The sequence below is a fragment of the Sycon ciliatum genome, chromosome 4 (genome assembly GCF_964019385.1).
Source record: "Sycon ciliatum chromosome 4, ocSycCili1.1, whole genome shotgun sequence".
NCBI lineage: Eukaryota > Metazoa > Porifera > Calcarea > Leucosolenida > Sycettidae > Sycon > Sycon ciliatum.
The window spans coordinates 13,771,827-13,796,555 of NC_088646.1; the positions used below are offsets into that span (position 1 = coordinate 13,771,827).

Consider the following 24,729-nt stretch of genomic DNA (forward strand, 5'->3'; position numbering starts at 1 on the left):
ATTCACCATTACAAAATGCAAACCAATCGTGCAACTGCTTTTCCTGTATGCTGTAGTACCCTTTCATACCCCGTAGGTCTCTGTAGTGCCCTGTAGTGTTTGTTTGTGTTAACCTATGGCATTGTGCCGTGCCTCCCTGTGACAGGAAGCAGCTGGTTCTTCCAAGAAACGTGCGTCTTTCAGTAAGAATCCATCAAAGGCAGCTGCACGTCGCCAGACAGGCAATGTCAGAATGGTGAGTGGAGTGTTCGGACTCTGTGCTCTGTGCTCATGCTATGGGTAACTACTGACTAGGTTTCTATTGTTGTTGTTGTTGTTGTTTATTTTACTTCGCAGATTCTAACGGGCAAGTTGCCCAATAACAAGAAAGCGAATTGAACTGCCAGTATTAACATGACTGATTGTACTTGTTGCTTTTTGCTCTCTTGAAAGATGACATTTTCCAGTCCTTTGATACGTGACTTTGTGTTGGTCCTTCTCAGTGACTCATTCTCTTTTTTCTTCGTGTGATTGTGTTGCTAGATGACCTTCAAGGAAGTCATGGAAACAGAATCTGCGTTTGCCCAATTCATTCAATTTCTCCAGCGCAAAGGCTCTGCTGCTCCTCTCTTGTAAGCAATACAACGGCATGTATATTGTGACTGTTAGAGTCAGTAGAGAGAAGGAAAGAAGCTATGTTGCAACTCCGAATTTTTACGTTATGCACGGTCATCAGGCAACTGGTGGTCCGAAACAGGTAGCTCGAACATAAGGGGAAGCGAGATGAGGAGGGGAAAACAATAGCTTTTAAAGTTATTGTAACTGCTATTACTACCGTTTTTGTTGACTTGCAACATCTTCCATCTCTTTGATGGCCTTTTGTTTGCTTTTTGTGTAGTTCTACTTCCTTGTATGTAGCATGACTCTCGAGAAGAGTTCAATAAATACTTTCTACCACTGATGTTGCACATGTGGAATGTGTCTGGGTTCTTAAGTACGAATAGAAATTATATATCTTTCCTTCTATGGCATGAGTGTAGACGGAATTGGAACCCTACTTACAAGTACGTTTGTGGTGTGCAGTGTAGCTTTTATCACCCTAGCCATGTACAGGTTCTTATTTTATCTTCACCATCACGCTCCAATTATATCGATGGCTGTAAACTGCAGATATAAATATACGCTTCTTCTATTCCTTTTTGTTCTAGCTTTGTTGCGTCTGTGGAGGAATTGAAGCTTGTGGACATGGTGAGATGTTTTCTGCTTTCTTCTCTCTCTCTCTCTCTCTCTCTCTCTCTCTCTCTCTCTCTCTCTCTCTCTCTCTCTCTCTCTCTCTCTCTCTCTCTCTCTCTCTCTCTCTCTCTCTCTCTCTCTCTCTCTCTCTCTCTCTCTCTCTCTCTCTCTCTCTCTCTCTCTCTCTCTCTCTCTCTCTCTCTCTCTCTCTCTCTCTCTCTTTTCTCCATGGTATGTCTGGGAGGCTATGAAGCCGAGACCCTGAGTTATTGGAGCTCTCCAGACCTCTCCATCTCTTGTGTGTGATATTGCGTACTTCTGAAGTACGTACAACTTAGGACTGGACTTGCTTTGTTGACTTATTGCAATGATGAATCTTCTTGTACGATGTGCTGCTCAGGCTGACTTGCCACCCATGGCAAAGTCGGTGTACGATAGCCACTTGCGTGCTGATGCACCCGACTATGTTGAAATTGACAAGCAGCTTCTTCGTGATATTGAAGGTTACATCCAAGGCACTCAGGTGAGTGACAAGCACTAACGTTACATGTCACCAGCACTGGTACATGTATTGCACTGGTACAAGTGCGAAAGAACCATTGTGTGCTTTTGACTGCTTTACGTTGTACAGGGTAACAGAGTTGGCTGCCCTAAGGTAATCCTGTAATATCATTGAAAAATTCCCTGTCCTGGAAGTCACTGGGAAGCCCTGTAAAGTAGAAAGATTGTCAGGTATCCTGGAATGTTTGCCCAATAACCCCTGGAATTGTTTGTACTCGTCTTCTGGCACACGATCAACGCCTGATACCATCATGTGTATGTGCAAGTTACATGTACAACGGACGGAACTGAGGATGATCATACAACACCTGAACATCCTATGATAAATATTCATGTTGAGCTTGGAGACGGAATTTCTTAGATCTGACACCATCTGCAGGTTGAGACTTGAGAGGGTTGCATATGCCCCCCCCCCCCCCCCCGACCCACACCTGGCATGTACAGTTATGGCAAGTGAAATCCCACACTTGACATAAGGGACTGCACCATGCAGTCTGCAGCCCCTGCAGCCTTGCATACGTACAGTACGAGGTGATTTGTAAAAATTTTACATGGCATATTATTTTACAAATCGGGTAAAATAGCATTGTTGAGGGCGATTGCATTCTTCCCATGAATTGTTTTTGTTAGTTCGACAGACAAATGAGTGGCCATTGTATCGTAGTTTGTAAGCATCAGCAGCGTTTTGCGGAATTGTTTTCTTCCACGGCCTTGTGAGTTATCAATCATGGATCGAAATTCGTGAATTTGTGGTCAATGAGGTAAAATATCCCTCAATGGATACTTGAAGGACGTCCAAGAGCCAGCGAGCATATTCTACGGCAGGTGGAAACCCTAGGCTGGTCCCCGAGGCCGGTATTGAGTCTGCCACACCGTCAAAAGTAGCAGGGCTGAAGAAGAGATTAGCCAAAAAGGTGAAGGTCAGAAACCGCAATTTTGACAGTAGGTGTATTTCACTCACCTATCATGAACTTGAGGTGATTCAAAATCCAAGTTCGAAGCTGCTGATGCTTATGGCGTACAGGTAAATAATTAGCTGTTCAGTAGATCTACGTATGAAACTCAGCTTGCTACCTTAGAAGTGCTGGTAGAGATTCACGACGGCAAATTGCGAATGCAGAAATGATGTGGCATGAATGTATGTTGGGTGTTGACGGCGGAGCACCCATTGAGGGTGGTCTGCAGTCTTCTTCCAACACAGAAGTATATGAATGAGGTGAAGGAGTCACTGCACTTGTCTTGGAGAGTATGGAAGCTCCGACACTGTCAGCAGGTGCTGGTTAACTTAAAAGTGCACTGTCGTTCACATGCACGAGGGCACCCTGTTGTGGGACGGCTTGAACGCATCATGGCTGGTATGCTTGATTAGTGTGGTTGTTTCACACATGACGATGAACAGCAAGTTGAAAGAAATGGAGCAGCAAGATAAGGTCTGCGTGCTCATGCTCTACAATGCCGGTAGGCGGTCAAAGATTACCTACCGTTTGCACTGGAGCTGACGACGTACCGTGAGAAACCAATATGTTGGGCAACCTGCAAAACCAATCTGCTTTCTCTGCATGTGACTTGCTTCAGATGTATCTTGATTTCCCATTGCAAGCTTATTGACACATTTAGGTCATATTTGTTGATATTAGACCCTATTTTACTGACTTGTAAAATTTTGTACACACTTTTTCTGGGTGAAAAAATGCATGCAAAGCAACCCCACGCTGTGTCTCTCATGTTTGTGTTGTGCGATCAAGAAGTTCATATATGGATAGAGGACATACAGAGTGACAAAATGAGACCATGCACACTTCAAAACTCGCCAGGGCAACGGAATGATAGCCTTTTTTACTTTCATGTAAAATTATTACAAATCACCTCGTACATGTGTTACATACAATTTTATCTGTCTGAAGACAGAACTCGTACTCATCACAGTCAAGGTTCAAAAGGTGCTGGCAAAAATGAATGGGAATTGGATACCAATACTCCTTATGTGTACCATATTTTGTGAACTGTGTGTATCTACGCTGTGACCTTTCGATCTGTTTGGGATGCATACGGCTCTATAGTACAAATTAGGTGCAGTGCATTACATCATTGGTGTCCATTTGTGGCGCTGTCCCCTATGGCAAGTGTCGGATTTCACTTGCCACAAATGTACATCTATGCTACATCCATACGATGAAAATTCCCATATCTTGTCTCCCCATGTTATAAGCCTGTCACCATTGCCGGCATTAGACTCATTGGGCTTGAACTTTTCCTCTTTTTCTTGTACGACGACGCTGTAGGGCCCCAATGGATTGTTCGGTGCTCTGGATCAGGTAGGCATGCCATGCATTGTCCACAAGTGATGTGCAGTTGCGCTCTATGAGATCCAACCCAAAGTGCATAACTGGCGCCCTGGACCAGTTCTGAGTGCATCCCTGTATTCGTACATGTGTACGTCCAGCCGCATTCGCACCACTTCCAGCATGCCAAGGACCGTGCAAGTTGAGGGTGCTTAATATGCACTTTGAGTCGGATTTCACAAAGTACAATTGTACATGCTTGATTGATTACCTTGTGAATGTAAACCATTGCTATATTTCAAAATAACTGAAGTTGATTTCCATGAACTTTCTGGCATCTCATACAACGTTCAGTGAGTGTGTTCAAGTACCATGCATGTTATTAATTGCCGTTGGCAGCAGCAAAGGTGTGACAGTTTTGAACCAAGCAGTACTCGTACCTTCATCTGAGCTCTCTCTCTCTCTCTCTCTCTCTCTCTCTCTCTCTCTATTTCTCTCTATTTCTCTCTTTTAAGAAGTTTAAAAACTTCCTTTCTCTTGTGTCTGTGCACTTACTGCTCTATAGGTTCTGGACTTTGTACACAAGGAGCACTATGAAGATTTCTTGCTGAGTGATCTCTACTACACATACATCACTGCTGAAGGTGCAGAGGAAAAAGAAGATCCTACCTCGTTGACAGCACAAGCTCAAATCATGAGTACCTCGCCACAAACAGGTACTACTTGTAGCAGGTGGTATGTACTCTCTAAGCTCATGCCGGGAACACACATGTACCCACAGGCGCTGGCACCACACAACTATGCAATCATCATCAATACTGAAAATACATACTTTGTAGAAAGGACACGATCAAGACTGTCAAGAAGCTACAGCTGACAAGCACTAACACAAGGCCACACTGCAGAGAGCGCATTATACTCAGGTGCGCGTTATACTCCGGTAAATACGCTAAGTACATGTGTGAAGACAAAACATAGGTCTCCTTCAGACCTTTGTTCTCCACTTGACAAGCCATGTGAACTGGCAAGTTATTACTGATGATCGCAAAATGCAAAACAAGAAAAGGTCGGAATCCAAAAAAAAAGGAAAGGAAAAGCGAATAGAAGCCGAACGTAGCAAGGGCACCAACAGTCTAGGAGGAGCGTGCACACGTGCATAAATCTGCCCTGCCCTCACTGAAACCGGCGACCCATGAGCGAAAGTCACATGTTTCACCTTCCACTCGTCCGTGCAATCTCCGTAGATGCTACTTGTACAACCCCCGACCCTGATGCACATGTATATAATCTGTTACGCATATATGTGTGTGTGTGTGTGTTTGTGTGTGTGTGTGTGTGTGTGTGTGTGTGTGTGTGTGTGTGTGTGTGTGTGTGTGTGTGTGTGTGTGTGTGTGTGTGCCTGCGTGTTGACGTGTGTTGATTTTGTGTATATGTGTATATGTGTGTGTGTGTGTGTGGGTGGGTGGGTGTGTGGGTGTGTGGGTGTGTGTGCCTGCGTGTTCCCGTGTGTTGATGGTGTCAGGATATGACTATGGCCGTGCTTCACTTGAAGTCAAGAAGGACTTGCTACGAGTCAAGGTACATGTTTTTCTCTCACTTTCACTCACTTTTTGTGTAGTGTAGTTACTAGTTGCCTATCTTACCGCTGTGGCACAATGAATGGACCAGAGGTATTGAAGTTGCTTTGTCTCCTGAAACCCGTCTGATAATTGAAACTTATCTGCATGTGCATTGTGCACACATGGATCCACCACTGGTAGCCTGTCCATCTTGCCATACATGAGAGAGAGACAGACAGAGACACAGACACAGAGAGACAGATGAATGAATGAATGTTGCCCAAACATGATGTATGGCCCAAGTCAAAACTAGTTGAGTACATGTACTGTGTATTTGTAGTACATGTACACTGTAGCAGATGGGCCACAGCCAGCTAAAGCATGCCTTTATAATAGAGTGCCAATTTTCCAACACATTTTATTCCAGAAAATTGTCACTTTACTACTTGAACTAGACCGCCAAACGAAGTCCGGCAAGACGCTATCACCACTGGTTGTTGAATGAAGTACAGCGTGAACGTTCAAACGCGCTCGACAAACAATTTTTCATTCCGCCTTGTCTCAAAAAAATTTCGAAACCCCAAAGACAGGTTTTAGCTGATCTCAGTCCAGATAACATCCGCCCAAATGTGTACAGCTGTGGTTGGCAAATTACCGGCATCAGTCAGCGATGTACTTGGTACTTGTACTTGTACTTTTATGTACACTTGTTCTTGTATGTACAGCGTTTGTACACAACGGGAGTCACCCTGATCTTTTGGAAATACATACCCTTTCACCTGTATGTGTATGTGATGTGCTGCTGCTGTTAATGCTGTTACTATTGCTTTTGTTTATTTTGCTACTGCACAGCAAGCTGAGCTAGTTGAGGCACAGCATGGTACAAAGACGACAGTTGCAAGTCCCGTAAGTGTCAACTATTGATGCATTGAAACCTGTACAGCACTGGCAACTCTCTTTCTCATCAATAACTTGTGGACACAATTATGTGATGTTGACTGCACAGACTTGTATTTGAATTTTTTTTACAAAAGATTGTAGGATCAGCATGGGTTTCATTGCTATTTTGTGTATGTTCATTTGTTTGTTTGATGTAGTCATACATTCGTATGGAGCAAGAGGTTGAGACTATGCGCCATGATATTCAAGTTCTGGAAACGCATTTAGAACGGCAAGGTAATTCAGCTGCAACTCCGCTAAGCCTATCATCTGTGTATGTGTATGGGTCTGTGTGTGTTTGGGGGGGGGGGGGGGGTCTACATGTGTGCCACTGTGTGAGTTTGGAGGGGGGGGGGGGTCTACATGTGTGCCACTGTGTGAGTTGGGCTACGCATACTAGTATGGCAGCGGATGTGAGCAAGTGTATGAAGACATTGTCACATATTGCCCTGTCATCTGGGTTAATTTTCTAGCCACTCCAGTGTGCAACACACGTACCGTATTTTCCGGTGTGTTAGCCGCACTTTGGAACTCCTACAAAAACTCAAAAATCACCCATGCGGCTTAGACTCTGAATTCTGGCCATGAATACGGTATTTGTATGTGTTGTCATCCACTAGTAAGGTTTGTGTTACTCTCACCATTTCTTGTTGACAGATCTGTGGTTTGAAAGGATGGGTAATTGGCATGTTCAAGTTGACTGTGCTGAGGTAAGTTACCACGGCTACTGCGTCTTCCTTTGCTTGTCCCAATCCTCTTTTACTTGACTAGTACATGTACATGTACTAGTGGTGATTCTGACATTACCATTGGGCATTGTATCTTGTGCCGTACAGGGGTCGATTTGAGAACCAAGAACATGTGTGATCAATTGTTTGTGTGCATGCATGTGTATGTGTGCACGTGTGTGCCTGCATGTGCGTATGAGCATGTGCGTATGGACGTGTATGTATGTGTGTGCATGTGTGTGCGTGTGTGTGTGTGTGTATGTGTGTGTGGGGGGGGGGGGGGGGTGCATGGGCATGCCGGCCTGGCTGTACTTGACCGGGTGTCCATCTTTGCTGTACAGATGACCAATGACAAGGGCAAGATGGTTCCATTAATGACGTTGATGGTTTCACGATCAGTGGGTGTTGATCGACCCAATTCTCCCCCAGCAAGTACAGACGAAGAGAAGGCTTTACGGGAGGGTGAGGAAGAAGGATGGGTGGTGCATCGGTTCCTGACGGAGTTTCAGCAGCTACACCGCGCTCTTAGGGTGGTATGTTTGTGTGTGTGTGGGGGGGGGGGGGGGTGCGTGTGTGTGTGTGTGTACGTATGTGTACGTGTGTATGTTTGTGCATTATAATTGTGGGGTTTTGCAGTGATGATTTCTATTGAACATCACTTGACAAAGCATATACACACTCACACCAACACACCCATGTCCTGGACAATGTTCGTACAAAACAAGTGTATGTCTTATCAGTGCAGTTACATGTACCAGGTGAGTTCCACTATTCATACACACACACACACACACACACACACACACACACACACGTGAGCGTGCACGTGCACTCACGCACACGTACGGTAGTTGGTGTTGTTTGTGTGCTTAGTGGTCTCTCCCACTACACGTTTTCATTGACTCAAACTCTCTTGTTGGTCTCTTTCCTCCACACTTGCAAAAGCTCAGCCTGCAACACACTGTTTGTTTTTCGCTATGTCGTTCAGTTCGTTGAGGGACAGACAAGAATATGTCACATTGCACTGTGTGTATGTGTGTGCGTGCATGTGTGCATGCATGTGTGTGTATGTATGTGGGCGCGTGCATGCGCGCGCGTGTGCGTGTGCGTGTTTGACACTGTGTTGGTATTCTGTTAGGGTGCTAGCCGCGTTCTGAGTACTGATGTGTTGATGAAGGACTTGCCAGTTCCGGGCAAGTCCATATTCCGGCAAGTTGAAGAAGAATATTTACGGAAATTGTGCAGGTCATTGCAATCTTACTTGCAGGTAAGCCGTCTCCTACTGCTGGGGTAGCAATGTTGTTTGCGTTTATTTCCTACTGCTGGGGTAGCAAGGTTGTTTGGGTTTATCTTCTACTGCTGGGGTATCAAGGTTGTTTGGGTTTGTCTTTTACTGCTGGGGTATCAAGGTTGTTTAGGTTTATCATTTATCTCCTACTGCTGGAGTAGCAAGGTTGCTTGGGTTTATTTTCTACTACTGGAATAGCAAGGTTGTTTGGGTTTATCTCCTGCTGGGTTAGCAAGCTGACCTACACCACCACCAGTGTATCGATATCACCAGTCCACTCTACTGGTACCGGAACTCCATAGGCCTAGACTTGATCTGCATGTCTAGGCCTTGATCTGTTGGCCAGCTAGCAAGCATGGAAATCACAATACATGCATATCCTGTGTGCAATCTTCAACTACATGCTTCCATGCAGAGCAGGGAAAGATTTGGCCTCGAAAGTGAGGTAGCCTGCGCCACACCTGTTCCGACATCCTTGGTTTGTCTTGCCTTACAGTGGCTAGACTCATGTAGAGCCAGGTATTCTGCAGAGGCTGTTTTAAAGGGGAAGTTAAGGCAAAAATTAAAATTTCACCAGTTGTAGTCTTCGGGGTGCTGAGTCGAATGGTCGTGGTCCGAGGAAGCTGAGACGCTCCCTTCCTACTTGAATCCTAATCGAACTCACGCACTTCCACCGAAACTGGGTGACTGCGCCCTACTAGATGGGGATGTGTATGCAAAATGTCACTAAAAGCGCCATTTCGTTCTTATAAAAGCACGGATGACCGCGATTGGCCCATATGTTGTAGTCTTTTGGACGCTGAGTCGATTGGTTTTGGTCCGAAAAGGCTGCGATGCAGCGTTCCTCCTTTATTCCCAATCGAACATGGTTGAACAAGCGGTCACGTGCTCCTGCGTACACCAGTCACCTGGTCACCGTGCCTGCAGGGTACAACTTACTAGCCTGTTTGACCTTTTTTGGGTGCAGTCCTGTCACTCGAGCTGAACTCGAGTTGAACCTTGGTGTGAAAGTTGTCGCCTGCTGGCGTGGTGACCAGGTGATTTGGGCACCCAGGAGCACGTGACCGCTTGTTCAACCATGTTCGATTGGGACTAAGGGCCGAACGCTGCATCGCAGCCTTTTCGGACCAAAACCAGTCGACTCAGCGTCCAAAAGACTACAACATATGGGCCAATCGTGGTCATCCGTGCTTTTATAAGAACGAAATGGCGCTTTTAGTGACATTTTGCATACAAATCCCCATCTAGTAGGGCGCAGTCACCCAGTTTCGGTGGAAGTGCGCGAGTTCGATTGGGATTCAAGTAGGAAGGGAGCGTCTCAGCTTTCTCGGACCAAGACCCCTGACTCAGCACCCCGAAGATTACAACTGGTGAAATTTTAATTTTTGCCTTAACTTCTCCTTTAAATAAGACGTACATGTATTTACTCTCACTTGACTTACACTCCGCTATGATCATGTTAATACAGCTTATACAGGTATTGCAGAGGCTGGAGTGAACACAATCGTGGAATTGTGTGACCTTTACCATGCATACCTACAAGAACATGTATTCTGTGTGCATGCTCTGCCCTATTACTGCAGGCATTGCTGACAGACGAGATTCTGCAAAGTAGTGAAGAATTGTATCGCTTCTTGTGTCGCGGTATGGTTGATGAGCAGCGCAAACCGTGAGTGATTACTAGAACAGCCACACACGTGTGTGTGTGTGTGTGTGTGTGTGTGTGTGTGTCATGGTGTGTGTGTGTGTGTGTGTGTGCGTGTGTGTGTGTGTGTGTGTGTGTGTGTCATGGTGTGTGTGTGTGTGTGCACGTTGAGCACTGCACCATAGAGGAACAAGAGTGTTATTCTCAATGTGCAATGGAGGGCACATGGTCGCTAGTCTGCTATCTAAACGCTGCAGTCCTCTCCTTTGTGATTGGTATGCATGAGAGTGTGCAGTAGTGGTGTAGATTGACAAGCATGAGAGTGTGTAGTAGTGGTGTAGATTGACAAGCACCCGGCGTATAGACTGTGTACTTGCTGGTTGTGTAGCGGCTGGTATATCTAGTCTTTAAACTAGTGAAACAATGAAAACGCAGTGCAGATCACTTGTTTTAGCAGAGTCCAAGATGTGCTGGCTCTTGTACATACTTCAGTACTTGGTTGGTGGTTGTTGTGCTTTGCTATACTCATACAAGTAGGTTCATGACTGTATACTTATCTTATTGCATGTGCCCACATTGTGTTGTGTTTGTGCCCCATGCATGCGTGTGTGTGTGTGTGTGTGCACATACATGTGTGTATGTGCATGTGTGTGTGCATGTGTGTATGTTTGTGCATGTGTATGTCTGTCTGTATGTCTGTGCATATGCACATGCATGCCTGTGTGTGTGTGTGTGTGTGTGTGTGTGTGTGTGTGTGTGTGTGTTTGCGTGCGTGTTTGCGTGCGTGCGTGCGCATATTGTGGTATTTATGGTAGCAGTTCGGGAGATTCATCTTCCAGCTTTTCCATCACCTCCTTGTTGAAGAGGTTAGGGAACAAATATTAAGAATGTGTTTTAGTTTTGACAGAAGTTGGTTAGGTAGGTAGATGGTTTGCTCACAGAGCACTTTGGTTTAGTCTATGTATGCCTTTAACCCCATGTCACCTCAAGCGTGTTGATTTCTAGCAAATGTGCTGGCTCTGGAAGTTGTGCTTGCACAGTATTCTTAATACACTGTATTGTAGTACAAGTACTGGCATGCTACTATGGAGCTCATTGGAAGACGCACTCATCAGTTGGCTGGTGATTGCTGTTCGCAAGAAATCCTGAGTAGCAACTAGATTCCGGTGGGTCCTTTCTTCACTTGTGTCGCAGCTCTGCGCTCTGTGCATCCAATACCCTGCTCGCGGTGGCAGTTACTACTACCACCACCCACTTTACTACTGTGATGTGTAGGAAGAGAGAAGTGAGGAAGTTCGATTACGCCGCTTCTCAAGCCCCGCCACCGTCACTAACGTTACTTAGGGCATTGTGTTACACTGTACATTGAAAGCTGACGGCGACGAGTGTACCGGCAGCCCTGGTTAATTTAAAACATCCCCGAAATTTGACAGAGGAATCTAACATAGGGTTGACCTGAATTTGTGTGTGTGTGCGTGCGTGCGTGCGTGTGTGTGTGTGTGTGTGTGTGTGTGTATGTGTGTGTGTGTGTGTGTGTGTGTGTGTGTGTGTGTGTGTGTGTGTGTGTCGCCTGCCTGCCTACCTTCCCTCTTCCCCTCCCTTTCTCTTTTTCACAGCTTGCCTGTTGTTGGTGGTGGTGATGAGGAAGATGAGGTATGCTTTACAGGTTGTTGCTGCATTCTCTGTACAGTAACTACAACTGTTATGATCTTGGCCTTGCTCTACATTCAGCTGTGACACTAATAGTCGTGTCATTGTGATCGCTTTTCACTACTTCAAAGTACACTGTAATAGTCACTGTTCGAAAGCAATGTTTTCACCAATCTCTTTTTAATATTTCATGTTGAGAAACTTGGTGTTACTCAATCCCATGGAAATTTAGCATTCATACAGAACTGCTCAATGAAATCCGATTGAGTGAATGAAGTTTGTGCCCTGCATCAGTTCACCATCCCAGTGTTCGCAGGTCTAGGGCAGCACAGCGCCTGGCGTGGCATTGACTCGCTAGATCGGAGTTCGTTGAGCAGTACTATAGTCTGTAGTATTAGTACATGGATGTGTGTTGGAGAAAGAACGCCTCATTGTTTTGATAATTGCTATGCACACGTGGTAGAAGTGCGTTGACCATTCTCGTGTGGCATTCATGTGCCAAAAGGGAATGCTTAGCATGTTCGTGGCGTTCTGTGTGTGTGTCTTTGTTTTGCATCAGGATGGCCTTGGCTTGGATGAGACAGATGGGTAGGTGCTTGTGCCACCGCCGTCTTGGATTCAGTTTTGTGCGTCAGTGCACTGTTAAGATGTAGTCGCTTATCTTATACAACGATTGTCTTCTCTTTGTCATAAAGCAAGTCTTAGTATTACCAGTAAAGGATGTTATCACGTTGTGCGTGTCCGCCATGTTCAGATCTCCAGCTAATATCATGACCACCATGTTACATGTACATGTACATGTACATTACATGTATTTTCCAGAGTATAAGCCGCACGTTAAACACCGGTAATTCACCCAAAAAAGTCAGTGCAGCTTCTACTACACTGGTCAAATTAATGGCGGCAAATGGGGTAGATGTCTGTATTTCGTGACAAACATCTGGGTGCGGCTTATACTCCAGTACGGCTTATACTCCGGAAAATATAGTAGCTATAATACTTACTTTATGTGACTACACCGAATGAAATTTTGCTAGTCTAGGTCTTGCCAGCGAAGTTTCGTTCCTTTATCTTTGCGCATTGTCTGTTTGACTATCCATGTCCTTTGTAATACAGACGTGAACAGAAAGACTCCATAGCTGAGCCACTGTATGTGTTGGTCAGCGAGCTCTTTGAACTTCATGGTGGTGAGTAATTTTCAGTCCTTGGGACATGGGGACATGTGCGCGTGTAGGGGAAGCAGCAGCGGGAGTAGTGGCAGTGAGGCAGTGGCAATGCAATGCGTTTGAGCATAGATCTCGGTCATGTTGCTAGTCAGGTGCACCGGTCGGAAGAGCTAGCATTGGGCGACAGGGGGGGGGGGGGGTTGGGGTAGTAGAGAGCGGAGTGGTGCATTTGCTTGTATCGACGGAATAACACATATAATTTGCAATGCAAAAAAGACCCACATAGTACATGCAGAAGAGCGGATATTGAGAATAAATTTTCACATACATGTAGTGATCATTACACCTCACATAGTGTGAGAGAGAGAGAGAGAAGCGGAGAGGGGGGGGGGAGGGGATAACTTCATCAAAGTGGTCAGTCCTTGAACATGTTGCCGTCATTCGTCAAGTCTGCCGGTCTGGCTGAGTATTGAGGACCTTCTGCTGGGATCCTCAAGAAAAAAGCAGGTTGCTAGTCATGTTGTGCATGTGATCGTTTGTTACTGTTGACGAATCACTTTTTACCAGCCCTGTTGTGACGACTACTGTCTTTCTATGTGTTGTAGTGTTCAAATGGCTTCGTCGTCAGCTTATGGTTTTCGTCCAAGTCACATTTGGTGGAACTATCAATAAGTATGTTTGCGTGTTGAACTATCAATACGTATGTTTGTGTGTTGGCCGTGTCCTGTCGGCTTATACTTTCATATGTTCTTTGCATGTTCACCTACATGTTTGCTCTTTATTTGTTGTTGCTGTAAACAGATAATCGTGTGAGTGAGTGGAAGAGTGAGTGAGTGACATACATATGTGTGAGCTCAGAATGCTGAATGTGAATGTTGTTCATTATTTTCTAGTGTTCTTGTGTGTTCACTGATGTTCACTGGTGTTTGCTGTATGTTCTTGCATTGCTAGGCAGCTAAGGCAAACAGTACAGTGGCTACGATCAGAAGAAATGCTGGTGTACTACCTGCACAACTTCAGGGATTCCTGGTGGCCGAATGGACAGTTAGCTGCTGTCTGGCCAACTCGTAGTGATGAGGTAAGTCTTTGTTTTCAGTTGACTATACTCTGACATGTGCTGGAATGAAGCCACCGGCTGTGAAAAGGGGGTGCTGCTGTCATGTTTCAATGAAAATGAGTACTCTGTTGATTCTACAACTAGTGTTACGACTGAACCAGATGCGAAAAAACGGATGATGAAATCTCCATTTTGACATACGAGTAGCTATGGTCAATTTTGTCGAAGGAGTTGATGCAATATCCTCTACGTACATGTAAATGCGCCGAATGTACACTCACCCCATCAAACAATTTGAAGCTGTGCGTGGGTGGATTTTCACACTTGACACACTCTCAGACACTGGCTCTCGGAAAGCCCAGATGCAGCCTGGCACGACAAAATCGGCCAGGCAGTGCTGTAGGAAAAGGGGAAACTCCACAAAGTGTAGTACGCACTGTGTATAAGCGAGTACTGCACTTTCAAGTGTTGTTTTTTTCTCACTTCATCGCGCGACGACACTAGCACCCTTTTCACAGCCTGGGGCTCGGACTCACTATATGTACTGGTATTGCCATGGTATCCCAGAAAGGCAGGGGCGGATCCAGGGGGGGGGGGGGTTCGGGGGGTTCGAACGAACCCCCTTGATTTTTCCGACCATAGTTCGGGTGTGACCACTAACCCATGCCCATGCGACGTGCGCGCCCCATGCTATGGCCCAGTCGGCCCAGGCCAGAGCGGTCCGCTAGCTATGCAGCTTTGTAGATATACAATCATGACGCTGTACATAGTTGTCGTCTTGTACTTAGATAACACAAAGTAAAGAGGTAGATCTGCACTGAATGTTCAGCTAGCTGGGAGTTCGCTTCGGAGAAAGAGGTGCGCAAGCATTTGTTGAGCTGCTGCGGAAACTTCGAAAGTAAGTTTCAAATACTGGCCGCGCAGTGCTGTAATTGTTGTCGCGGGCTTGTGCTTTTTGAGCTGTCTTTTAAGTGCTTTTTGAGCTATCTTTTAAAGGGGAAGTTAAGGCAAAAATTAAAATTTCACCAGTTGTAGTCTTCGGGGTGCTGAGTCGAATGGTCGTGGTCCGAGGAAGCTGAGACGCTCCCTTCCTACTTGAATCCCAATCGAACTCGCGCACTTCCACCGAAACTGGGTGACTGCGCCCTACTAGATGGGGATTTGTATGCAAAATGTCACTAAAAGCGCCATTTCGTTCTTATAAAAGCACGGATGACCGCGATTGGCCCATATGTTGTAGTCTTTTGGACGCTGAGTCGACTGGTTTTGGTCCGAAAAGGCTGCGATGCAGCGTTCCTCCTTTATTCCCAATCGAACATGGTTGAAGAAGCGGTCACGTGGTCCTGGGTGCCCAAATCACCTGTTCACCACGCCAGCAGGTGACAACTTTCACACCAAGGTTCAACTCGAGTTCAACTCTAGTGACAGGACTGCACCCAAAAAAGGTCAAACAGGCTAGTAAGTTGTACCCTGCAGGCACGGTGACCAGGTGACTGGTGTACGCAGGAGCACGTGACCGCTTGTTCAACCATGTTCGATTGGGAATAAAGGAGGAACGCCGCATCGCAGCCTTTTCGGACCAAAACCAGTCGACTCAGCGTCCAAAAGACTACAACATATGGCCAATCGCAGTCATCCGTGCTTTTGTAAGAACGAAATGGCGCTTTTAGTGACATTTTGCATACAAATCCCCATCTAGTAGGGCGCAGTCACCCAGTTTCGGTGGAAGTGCGCGAGTTCGATTGGGATTCAAGTAGGAAGGGAGCGTCTCAGCTTCCTCGGACCACGACCATTCGACTCAGCACCCCGAAGACTACAACTGGTGAAATTTTAATTTTTGCCTTAACTTCCCCTTTAAGACAGCTCAAAAAGCACGAGCCGCGTTAAAAAGTTCGTCGAAGCGTCTAAAAGAGGCAGGCTCAAGACCAGCTGCTATTGAATTTTGGTGACACTCCAAAGAAAAGTGTAGCCACTAGTGTTGAAGGTAAAACAAAGAGCGAGACTTTGAAAATCACCTTCAAGTTCAACGTCCCATCATCCAGTAATCCAAAAATTTCGAACTGGGGACAATGTGACTGAGACACAAAAGATGCAGGAAGCCTGCCTTATGGAACTTACTGTACAGTGGAGTCAACATCGGGCGGATCGGAGTACAATATTACGGACAATTATTGCAGACGAGCTGCTGGAGAAAGTACCAATCAGCTATTCTGCGGCAAAGAAATTGAAAATTTCTTCCTTGTGCTGCGTGTCTTCAATAATGTTTTAGCTGCAGAGTGTTGAAAATAGGGGTACTGAATTCTCATTTGTATAGCATTAGCAGCTGGCATGTTCAAGTACAGGATGCAATGCATGTGGGCTGTCCCGATAACGCGAACATGTGAACATGCTTTTGTATGTCATCATTTCGTCATTGTGGGTAGGTAGGCCAGGGTGGGAAAAAATTGAACCCCCCTTGGAAAAATCCTGGATCCGCCCCTGGAAAGGGGGGGGGGGAGGGAGGGTGCGAAAAATAACACCATCGGCATCATTGTACCCAAGGAAGTGTGACGGATGTGAAGTGTTGCTGGATTTGCTCAGCAGGTCTTATTGCCGTGTGGGTGTGTGGGAGGGTGTGTAAGAGGGTGTATGGGTGGGTGTACATAGGGATTCACTGGCCAGAAAAAGCCACTTCGAATAGCTGTGTTGTGTAGACAAGGCTGAATCGTGGCAGTCAATTCTTCAGCCTTGCAAGCTGTTGAGTGGTGCAATCCCAGTACAAGTTGCTATGGCTTCTGTTGTAGTATCACTATCATTGCCTCTGGCGATAGGCGTCAAAAAGGTCAAGAAGGTGTGTGGGTGGGTGGGTGGGGGGGGGGGGGGGGGGTATGTGGGTGTGTGTGCGTGTGTGTGTGCGTGCATTAGCTTTTCCATGTGGCTCCTGTGCACCAAGTGTCACAAGTCAGTTCTTCTTTACAGGGCTTTATGCGCATTGTACAGATGTGCGAAATCCCGTAGAACCCCGTAGACCTGGTTGGGTGTTGAATATACGTGACCCTATTGTGTTTATTGCTATTTCCAACATGAAACGTGCCCTGAAAGCCTTTCATACAACTTTTTTTCGGAGGAAGATCTACAATGTAGCTAGTCATTGGCTCTATACAAAGTGATGAAACTGGAAAAGCGACTGTCTTCTATTGGTGATCGGGCTAATTGGTCCAGTGCTCATGTATAGCACACAATGAGTACAATGTCTTCCAAGCTCTAACTCAGCTCGCATACGCATGTTTTATTCTGTGTTTCATCATATTTTCGTAGGAAAAGGCGCAAACCAAACTGGAGGCAAAGGAAAAGCTTCTGAAGAATATTCCTGGTAGGTACCGTGTGTTGCTCTCATCATGCTTGACAGCTATAATTATAATGTAATGTTACTGTTGATTTTAGGACGCACACCAGGACAGCGTGTTAGGTTGGGTCTACACCTGTTCTGGATCGGCCAGAACATGAACATGTTTTTCTTGCTCCAGCCAGAGCAGTTTTATTTTTTTTTCACAGTGAAACCTGGCGGGAACGTGGAATTTTGTCCAAAATGATCATGTGCGTACTTTTAGGTTGCATTTGGCATGCACTCATTATACCATACAAAGTGACCATGGAGACTCGCATACATTTTGACGAATGCAACCAAGTTCGGCGCACTTTCCTGTTCTAGATCGTACCAGTCCAACCAAGTGCACCCTGGATCACAAATCAAATGGACATGAAATGAATTATTCTGTATGCTATCATCATAATCTACTACAGTATGGATGTGGTAGATCTAATAATTATAATGCACCGCTAAATAGCAGACATTCTGTAGACATTTATTCGTCGGTAGTATAACTCGCAGTTATGCTAACCACTTTCTTTGCTATGCTATCCTGTGTGTGGGCATATACCACATCCCGCAGAGGTACTCGCAAGTTTCGTTGGCCAGAAGAACAGCAGGATCGGTGCTACAAAGGTAAGTATGAGATTCTGTTGTGGAGTTCATGTATGTTTTCTCCTACGTTTCTTATAGGTAGCATTGCATGTTCACCTTATTCGATCCAGGGTGGGGTTTCTTTCCATTCCCTGTGGTGTTCTCTAACATTCTGCCGCAAATCTCCCATGTCAAATACTGACCCCTCCTCAAGCGGGTGTCTCCATTCAGCACCCTGGAGACACTCAGGAGACTACAGGTTCTGAAGTTTAAATTTATCCCGGAGTTCTCCTTCAAATGTTCCCAACTTTCATTGTTTGAAGAGTGTCGTATCCGCTGTGTGTACACATGTACGTGTGTGAATGTTCGTGTGCATGCAGATGTGTTTACGGATGAGGTTGTGTTTGAAGGCAGGTCTTTGGTGATAATTCTGTGCCTGTCTCTGTGTTGCATGGTTGGTGTCTTTGGTGATAATTCTGTGCCTGTCTCTGTGTTGCATGGTTGGTTTATTTTGCACATACTGTAGATATTCGAAGGCTTCCAGGACGCTCGTGCCAACAAGCAGCTGTTCTATGTAAGTTTAGGGCTCACAGTACGAATGCTGATAGCCAGTGGACATCGGCGCCATTTTGATTGGGGCACTCAAGTTCACGTGATCCTTTCGCGTGCAGAGCTGCATGCAGTTCTGTGCTGGCGTGTAGTCTCTGATCTACGTGCAGGCTGCAGCATGATGGAGCTGCTGTTTTCTTGCTCTGTCGGCAAACAAAATTTCCCACAAGTAGCTAGAAGATGGCATATGGAGAAGCTTGGGAGGCCTTGATCTTTTCTGTAGTTCAGGAGATGGACATCGAACATTACAATGGTAGTTCTCCGTGACTTACCCTTGGTACTGAGCTGTGGCTAAGGTGAAGTGAGGGACGAACTACCCAAAAATATCGCAAGCCTACAAGCGCTTCGGGTCACTAATGCCCGGGAAGAAATTGATGAAGAGTACTAGTCTGCCACGACGATACTCCACAATAACCAGCTCACACTCGGCTCTACTCACACCTGACCATGGATTTGGAAGGCCCTAAGGAAAGGAGTTTGTTCCACTGCGCAGTGAACGAAACGGCAGGTGAGCGAAGAGTTGTGCACGCCGTCGCGTAATCTTTGTAGTTTGAGCAAAGATCTGCGGCCCTTCTCACGACCCTAGGCAAACAGGCCACGAACAAGCCGTCCATCCACGATCAGATAGTAGTTGCAAGGTCGTTACCGGGAACGTTTGCAGAGCTGATTCCATGAAGAACAACATGAGCGCACAAAACAAATCACTCGAACTCGGCGCTGATCGCCTTGCGAGGTGACCAACACGTATTTTAGGTAAGTGAGCTTTTCTGGAATGCAAAGCGATGTTTTCCACACGCAAGGTACAGGAAATCTGTGGTGGTATGCGTGACAAGGTTGCGCATCATCATTATTTTTCTTGAGTTGCCGTTTTCTGTCATGTCAGCTTGCGCACGGTCTTCTTCTTGACCTTGCGCGCTTCAAAATGTAAGAACTGCACAATGGTTGCTCCGATTTTGACGATCTATGGCTCAACATTTTCTTGAGGGACCTGGCCAGAGGATTACCGAGCCATATTTTTGGTTTTCACCGAGCTTGTGTCATCGTTTCCCACAGATGTTTGTCCTATCGAGGGACGAAAATCCACAAAATCCCGTTCGTGGGTCTCAGAGCACGGATTTGAAAAAATCGTTCGGTAATCCTGTTGTACCTGCGCCTGCACGTGTTATCTCTTCGTCGTAGCTGCTGCTGTATTTGTGTCTCTGTGTGTACATGTGGTTGCACGTGTTGTCTCTTCGTTGTAGCTGCTGCTGTATTTGTGTCTGTGCTGCTGACCCGTACATGCTGCTGCGCTGCTTTGTTGCTGACCCGTACATGCTGCTGCGCTGCTTTGTTGTTGACACGTGCACCTTTTTGTGCTGAGTACACCACCTTTTGTGCTGACGAGGGCACCAATTTCTGATATCATGTTTTCCTTTTGCCATGTCGTCGTCAGTTGTCCGACGGTCGTCGTCAGTTGTCAGACGTTCGTTGTCAGAGTCAGTTGTCCGACGTTCGTCGTCAGTTGTTAGACATTCGTTGTCAGTGTTAGTTCTCCATTATGAGTTCTTCCGTCGCCGCTTGAAGTAAACTATGAAAACTCTCTCTCTAGCTCTAGAGAAAAACCACTGACTTAGTTCGTTTTGAGGTGTGGCGTGGCGAGGATAGAAGAGGCAGTTCGTTCTCAACCTTCCGAGACGACAATCCTGTAGTCCTTCAGCCAAGGAATCCTCCCTGAAAATTTCATGGCTCTCCGGCAAGTCGATCTTTTAGAACGAATCGATAACGTTAGAAGATTCAAAAAATATTCAAAATTCCAAGCCCGGTGATTGGCTGAAACACGGTTTTCACTGATCACGCCAGCACCTCGTGGAACAAAATGGCGCTGATGTTGAATGTACGCAACTGTGAGCCCTAAAGTTCCATGTGCACGGAGGGTCGATTGCTGTCTTTTGTTGAATCATGTTCTAGTCTATGTCTAACAGTTGTGTGTCAAGTTGGAGTATCAAGTACTGGCACTTTCTGGTCATTGTTGTTTGTCTTTTTATTATTTTTAATTGGTGTCCCACTCCGAATGTACTGTAGTGTCACGTATAAAAGCATGACCTGTATAGAAGCATGGCTCGAATAGAAGCCTATTTTCCAAAGCGTGCCATGGCACAGAAGCATGGTTTGAATAGAAGCAGATGTACTTGCACACTACATGTGTGACAATGTGCATTGTACAGTGTAGACTGAAGATGTTGACATGTAGAAGCATGTTTTGAATAGAAGCATAACTTGAATAGAAGCACGGCTTGAACCCTTGAACCCCGGCTTATACGGCTGTAAACACCTGCTTTTATATGCGACATTACGGTAAGTGTAAAGTCTGAACAGACACACTTGTTCTTGTTTTTGTTGTCATAGATCATGTTTGAATTGGCCATGTTCTCCTTGTTCCCGGAACTGAAGTCGCAGAATGTCATCAACTCTGCCGGAGAGGCATGAGTCTAATTGTCAAACTTGAGCGGCAGCAGCAATTTAATTGCATGCAGTAGTCATGTGCATGTGTGCCACGTGCTAAGGGCGGTGAGTTGATATCCTGTGCTAAGGGCGCTGAGTTGATATCCTGTGCTAAGGGCGCTGAGTTGATATCCTGTGCTAAGGGCGCTGAGTTGATATCCTGTGGCATTTCTTACCAACTTTTCCTTTAGCTGTCTTTGCATGGTAAATGTATGCTTTCTACGTGGAGGAGATATGATATGCTTTCTGAGACACTGTCTGAGACACTTGGAACCCTTTCCTGTAAACCCAACATACTTGTCACAATACATACTTCGAGTACTAGTACTGTCATCAATCCATGTTGGAACAATGTCATGATACGTTCCACTACTGACAAAACACATGCTGCACAAAACACATTGTATTTCTTTTTGTATGTCCCGCTTTCAAAGAGTGTAACTCTTGCTTAGCCTGGTCAGTTCTTTTTAAACTGGATCTGATGCTGTGTAGTTTTTGTTCGTTTCTTATGAATTTGACTGATTGTTTGAGACAATGTAGGCCTTTTACTGATTGTGTATGAACTATGCAATTCTACCTTGATCGATATATACCTATTCTACAGACGTCCGCAGCTGGTTTCTGCCTATTGTCCTAATAATACGCTTCATACAATTTACAATTTACAATTTGTTCTTTGGTTTTGCAATATGTTGTTCATTCCAAGTCTCTTACTTGAAGTACCTCCGAGTCGCCAGATTGTTATCACAGTGTCTACAGTCTATCAGTCTACCTGTCTTTGCCTTCACTGGTGTCTCAACAATGAATATCACTGATTTTATTTACAAAGTGGAAAGGCGTAAGCCAAGGTCTGCAGTTTGGATCTGTGAACTGGGACTGTAGTCAATGTCTTATATTTGCCATGCAAAGCTGGAGCTAAATGATATTTCTACTCTAAAGTTGATCTCTCTCTCTCTCTCTCTTCCACGAACCTCTCTTTCCATACCCAGCTTCAAGCGATTTCAATGATGCCATATGGCTGTACTGTTGCCTGTTAGTGCCCTTGGCCTTGTGCTTGCATGTTATCATGGTTATCATGCTGTGCATGTAAGTATATGAAGGCGGTTCTGCTATAGGAGTTAGTACTTTCCCTTCCTTTTCCTTCTCTTCAAGTTTTGCGCTCATGCAAATAGTTCGAGTGCCGATCAAGGTATTGAAGACTCCTGGCCGTCTCGAATCTCTGGGCAGTCACATGGGTGTGTGGAAATGTCAGCGATGTTGAACCGGGTCCGACATATGGCCATACTAATACGGTTCATTTATTGATTTATTCATGCGGATTACATTGGCTCACTCAGGCTCCGAGTTCAGTATCATCAAATTTGGATTGAATAGCCATGGAATACCAGCGTGATTTGTTGACTTTATTGAGACTTAGAACCAAGGAGTCGGTACTTGACGACGACATGATTGTCACATGATTAAAATAAAAATTATAATGAAAAGTGAAAGAAAAAAGGGAAAAAATCCAGCGAGCAGATCATAATGCACGCACGCATGCATCCCGAGATGTCTTTCGCGCAGACGTAGACCTTGACAACGCTGCGCTAGCGATTCCCTGCCGCGCCGTGCACGCTTCCGTGGCCCAACGCTGCTAGCGCTGGCAACAAAGTGCAAAACGTCGACATCGTTGCCACGGTCCACTGAACTGAAGACTGTGCATGACCTGCCCTGCACTGGGTTCACTGAGGAAAGTCATTTGTGACGTTTGTTGTTGAATCAAGGAGTGAGAGTGAACCTGAAGGCTGAAGCTAGTCAGTTAGTTGTTTCTCAGCTTGCAACATTTCATCGAACAGCCGTAGAAATGGCGGTGTCAGATCAGGATGTCGAGAAACAGATCCGCCACATGATGGCGTTTATTGAGCAGGAGGCCAAAGAAAAAGCAGAGGAAATCGATGCCAAGGCTGAGGAGGAATTCAACATTGAGAAAGGCCGTTTGGTGCAGAACGAGAAGTTGAAGGTGATGGGATTCTATGAGAAGAAGGAGAAAGCCCTGGAACTTCAAAAGAAAATCCAAAGGTCTAACCTGCTGAACCAATCTCGTCTCCAAGTTCTTAAATCTCGTGACGATCATGTCAAGGGATTACTGGAAGAAACCAGACGTAGACTTGCTGAGATCACATCATCTCCTGCAAGGTACGACAAGTTCCTCGAGGATTGCATCACTCAGGGTCTGTGCCAGCTGCTGGAGCCAGCAGTTATTGTGAGGTGTCGACGTGATGATGTCGATAGAGTAAAGAAGGTTATGAGCAAGTCTCAATCTGAGTACACCAGGATTACCAAAGGAAAGAAGTGTACTGTGGCTGTGGATAGTTCTTTCTTGCCAGCTGATTCATCTGGTGGCGTGGAGCTGTACTCCAAGGATGGCAAGATTAAAGTTGCCAACACACTGGAGAGTCGATTGGAGATGGTCAGCAGCCAGATGCTGCCGCAGATCCGCACGGCACTATTTGGCAAGAACCCCAACCGGAAATTTGACGATTAAATTTGGATGAAGAAGTTGGCAGGCGGGGAACGACTGTCACTGTGTAGGTATTTTATGTGTATATTTCTTCTTTTCTGCTAGTGGAATATACTTCCTTACAGTGCTTTTAATCTTTTTTTTTAATACTTCTAGTGCCAAACTGTTGCCATATTCTTTGCCGCGTAAGTTTGGCCTGTTGTAGCTGGCGCCGCTTGACATTCCATCAGGCTTGTGTGATGTGAGCTCATGAGGAACTGGTGCGAAACGTTTATGAATGCACGGATTATACTCATGATCGTGTAAGCAACAACAGCAGCAGTGTGAATCGCTGGGCGCATTCACTGAGTTGTTCATGGCACAGTGAGAGAGTTGTGTCTGTTGTGCTGATCCTTCAGTTCATGTGTAGGCTTTAGTTACAACATGCTGTCATTATTATTTCTGCTGATGTGAAATTAAACCATGATAGCTGCTTCTACCGCATATGTTTGCCATTTGTCATGACTACTACGCTCATACTGTATCATAATACTTGTTCGCCATGGATGATTTATCAAATTTTAGATACATTGCCAAATATTTCTGATATTGTCTTTCCTCAAATTGTAACCCTATCGTGAATCACCCCTTGGCAAGCATAAATAAGTGCAGCTCTTTTAGTTATACTATTGTGATTGTGTGTGTGTGTGTGTGTGTGTGTGTGTGTGTGTGTGTGTGTGTGTGTGTGTGCGCGCGCATGCTCGTGCACGCGCATGCGCACATGTGTGTGTGTGTGTGTGTGTGTGTGTGTGTGTGTGTGTGTGTGTGTGTGTGTGTGTGTGTGTGTGTGTAAAAGCCACTTCATAGCTGTGTGGTGTAGACCAGGCTGAATAGTGGCGGCCAATTCTTCAGCCTTGCAAACTGTTGAATGGTGCAATCCCAGCACAAGTTGCTATGGCTTCTGCTGTAGCATCGCTATCATCGCCTATGGCGATGGGCGTCCAATGGTCCAATGGTGTGTACAGCTCTTTTTGTTATACTCTTGTGGTTGTGGTTGTGCATGCGCACATGTGTGTGTGTGTGTGTGTGTACTCATGTACTTGTATCTGTGGCTTGAAGTGCCACCGTTA

At 45.6% G+C, this 24,729-nt stretch overlaps 2 protein-coding genes across 3 annotated transcripts in view; both read left to right on the forward strand.

Moving 5' to 3' along the window:
• Positions 1–21,975, forward strand: part of LOC135814600 (sorting nexin-25-like) — a 46,453-nt gene extending 24,478 nt beyond the window's left edge. Inside the window, exons 13-35 of one of the 2 annotated variants that reach the window (XM_065327748.1) lie at positions 146–235; positions 523–611; positions 1,188–1,227; positions 1,613–1,735; positions 4,056–4,088; positions 4,621–4,771; positions 5,578–5,633; positions 6,467–6,520; positions 6,712–6,790; positions 7,211–7,263; positions 7,623–7,814; positions 8,420–8,548; positions 10,153–10,238; positions 11,030–11,080; positions 11,831–11,867; positions 12,424–12,452; positions 12,981–13,051; positions 13,636–13,702; positions 13,982–14,108; positions 17,385–17,439; positions 18,020–18,072; positions 18,557–18,604; positions 21,025–21,975. In XM_065327748.1, coding sequence (XP_065183820.1) covers positions 146–235; positions 523–611; positions 1,188–1,227; positions 1,613–1,735; positions 4,056–4,088; positions 4,621–4,771; positions 5,578–5,633; positions 6,467–6,520; positions 6,712–6,790; positions 7,211–7,263; positions 7,623–7,814; positions 8,420–8,548; positions 10,153–10,238; positions 11,030–11,080; positions 11,831–11,867; positions 12,424–12,452; positions 12,981–13,051; positions 13,636–13,702; positions 13,982–14,108; positions 17,385–17,439; positions 18,020–18,072; positions 18,557–18,604; positions 21,025–21,105 — 1,794 coding nt within the window. In that variant the 3' untranslated portion in view covers positions 21,106–21,975. The remainder of the gene's footprint in view (positions 1–145; positions 236–522; positions 612–1,187; positions 1,228–1,612; positions 1,736–4,055; positions 4,089–4,620; positions 4,772–5,577; positions 5,634–6,466; positions 6,521–6,711; positions 6,791–7,210; positions 7,264–7,622; positions 7,815–8,419; positions 8,549–10,152; positions 10,239–11,029; positions 11,081–11,830; positions 11,868–12,423; positions 12,453–12,980; positions 13,052–13,635; positions 13,703–13,981; positions 14,109–17,384; positions 17,440–18,019; positions 18,073–18,556; positions 18,605–21,024) is intronic. The other variant, XM_065327749.1, reaches the window with a different exon arrangement.
• Positions 21,976–22,825: 850 nt separating this feature from the next.
• Positions 22,826–24,283, forward strand: LOC135814602 (V-type proton ATPase subunit E-like). Its single transcript, XM_065327751.1, has one exon. It carries the CDS (start codon positions 22,964–22,966, stop codon positions 23,642–23,644), a length of 681 nt encoding a protein of 226 aa, XP_065183823.1. The 5' UTR covers positions 22,826–22,963; the 3' UTR covers positions 23,645–24,283.
• Positions 24,284–24,729: the final 446 nt, after the last annotated feature.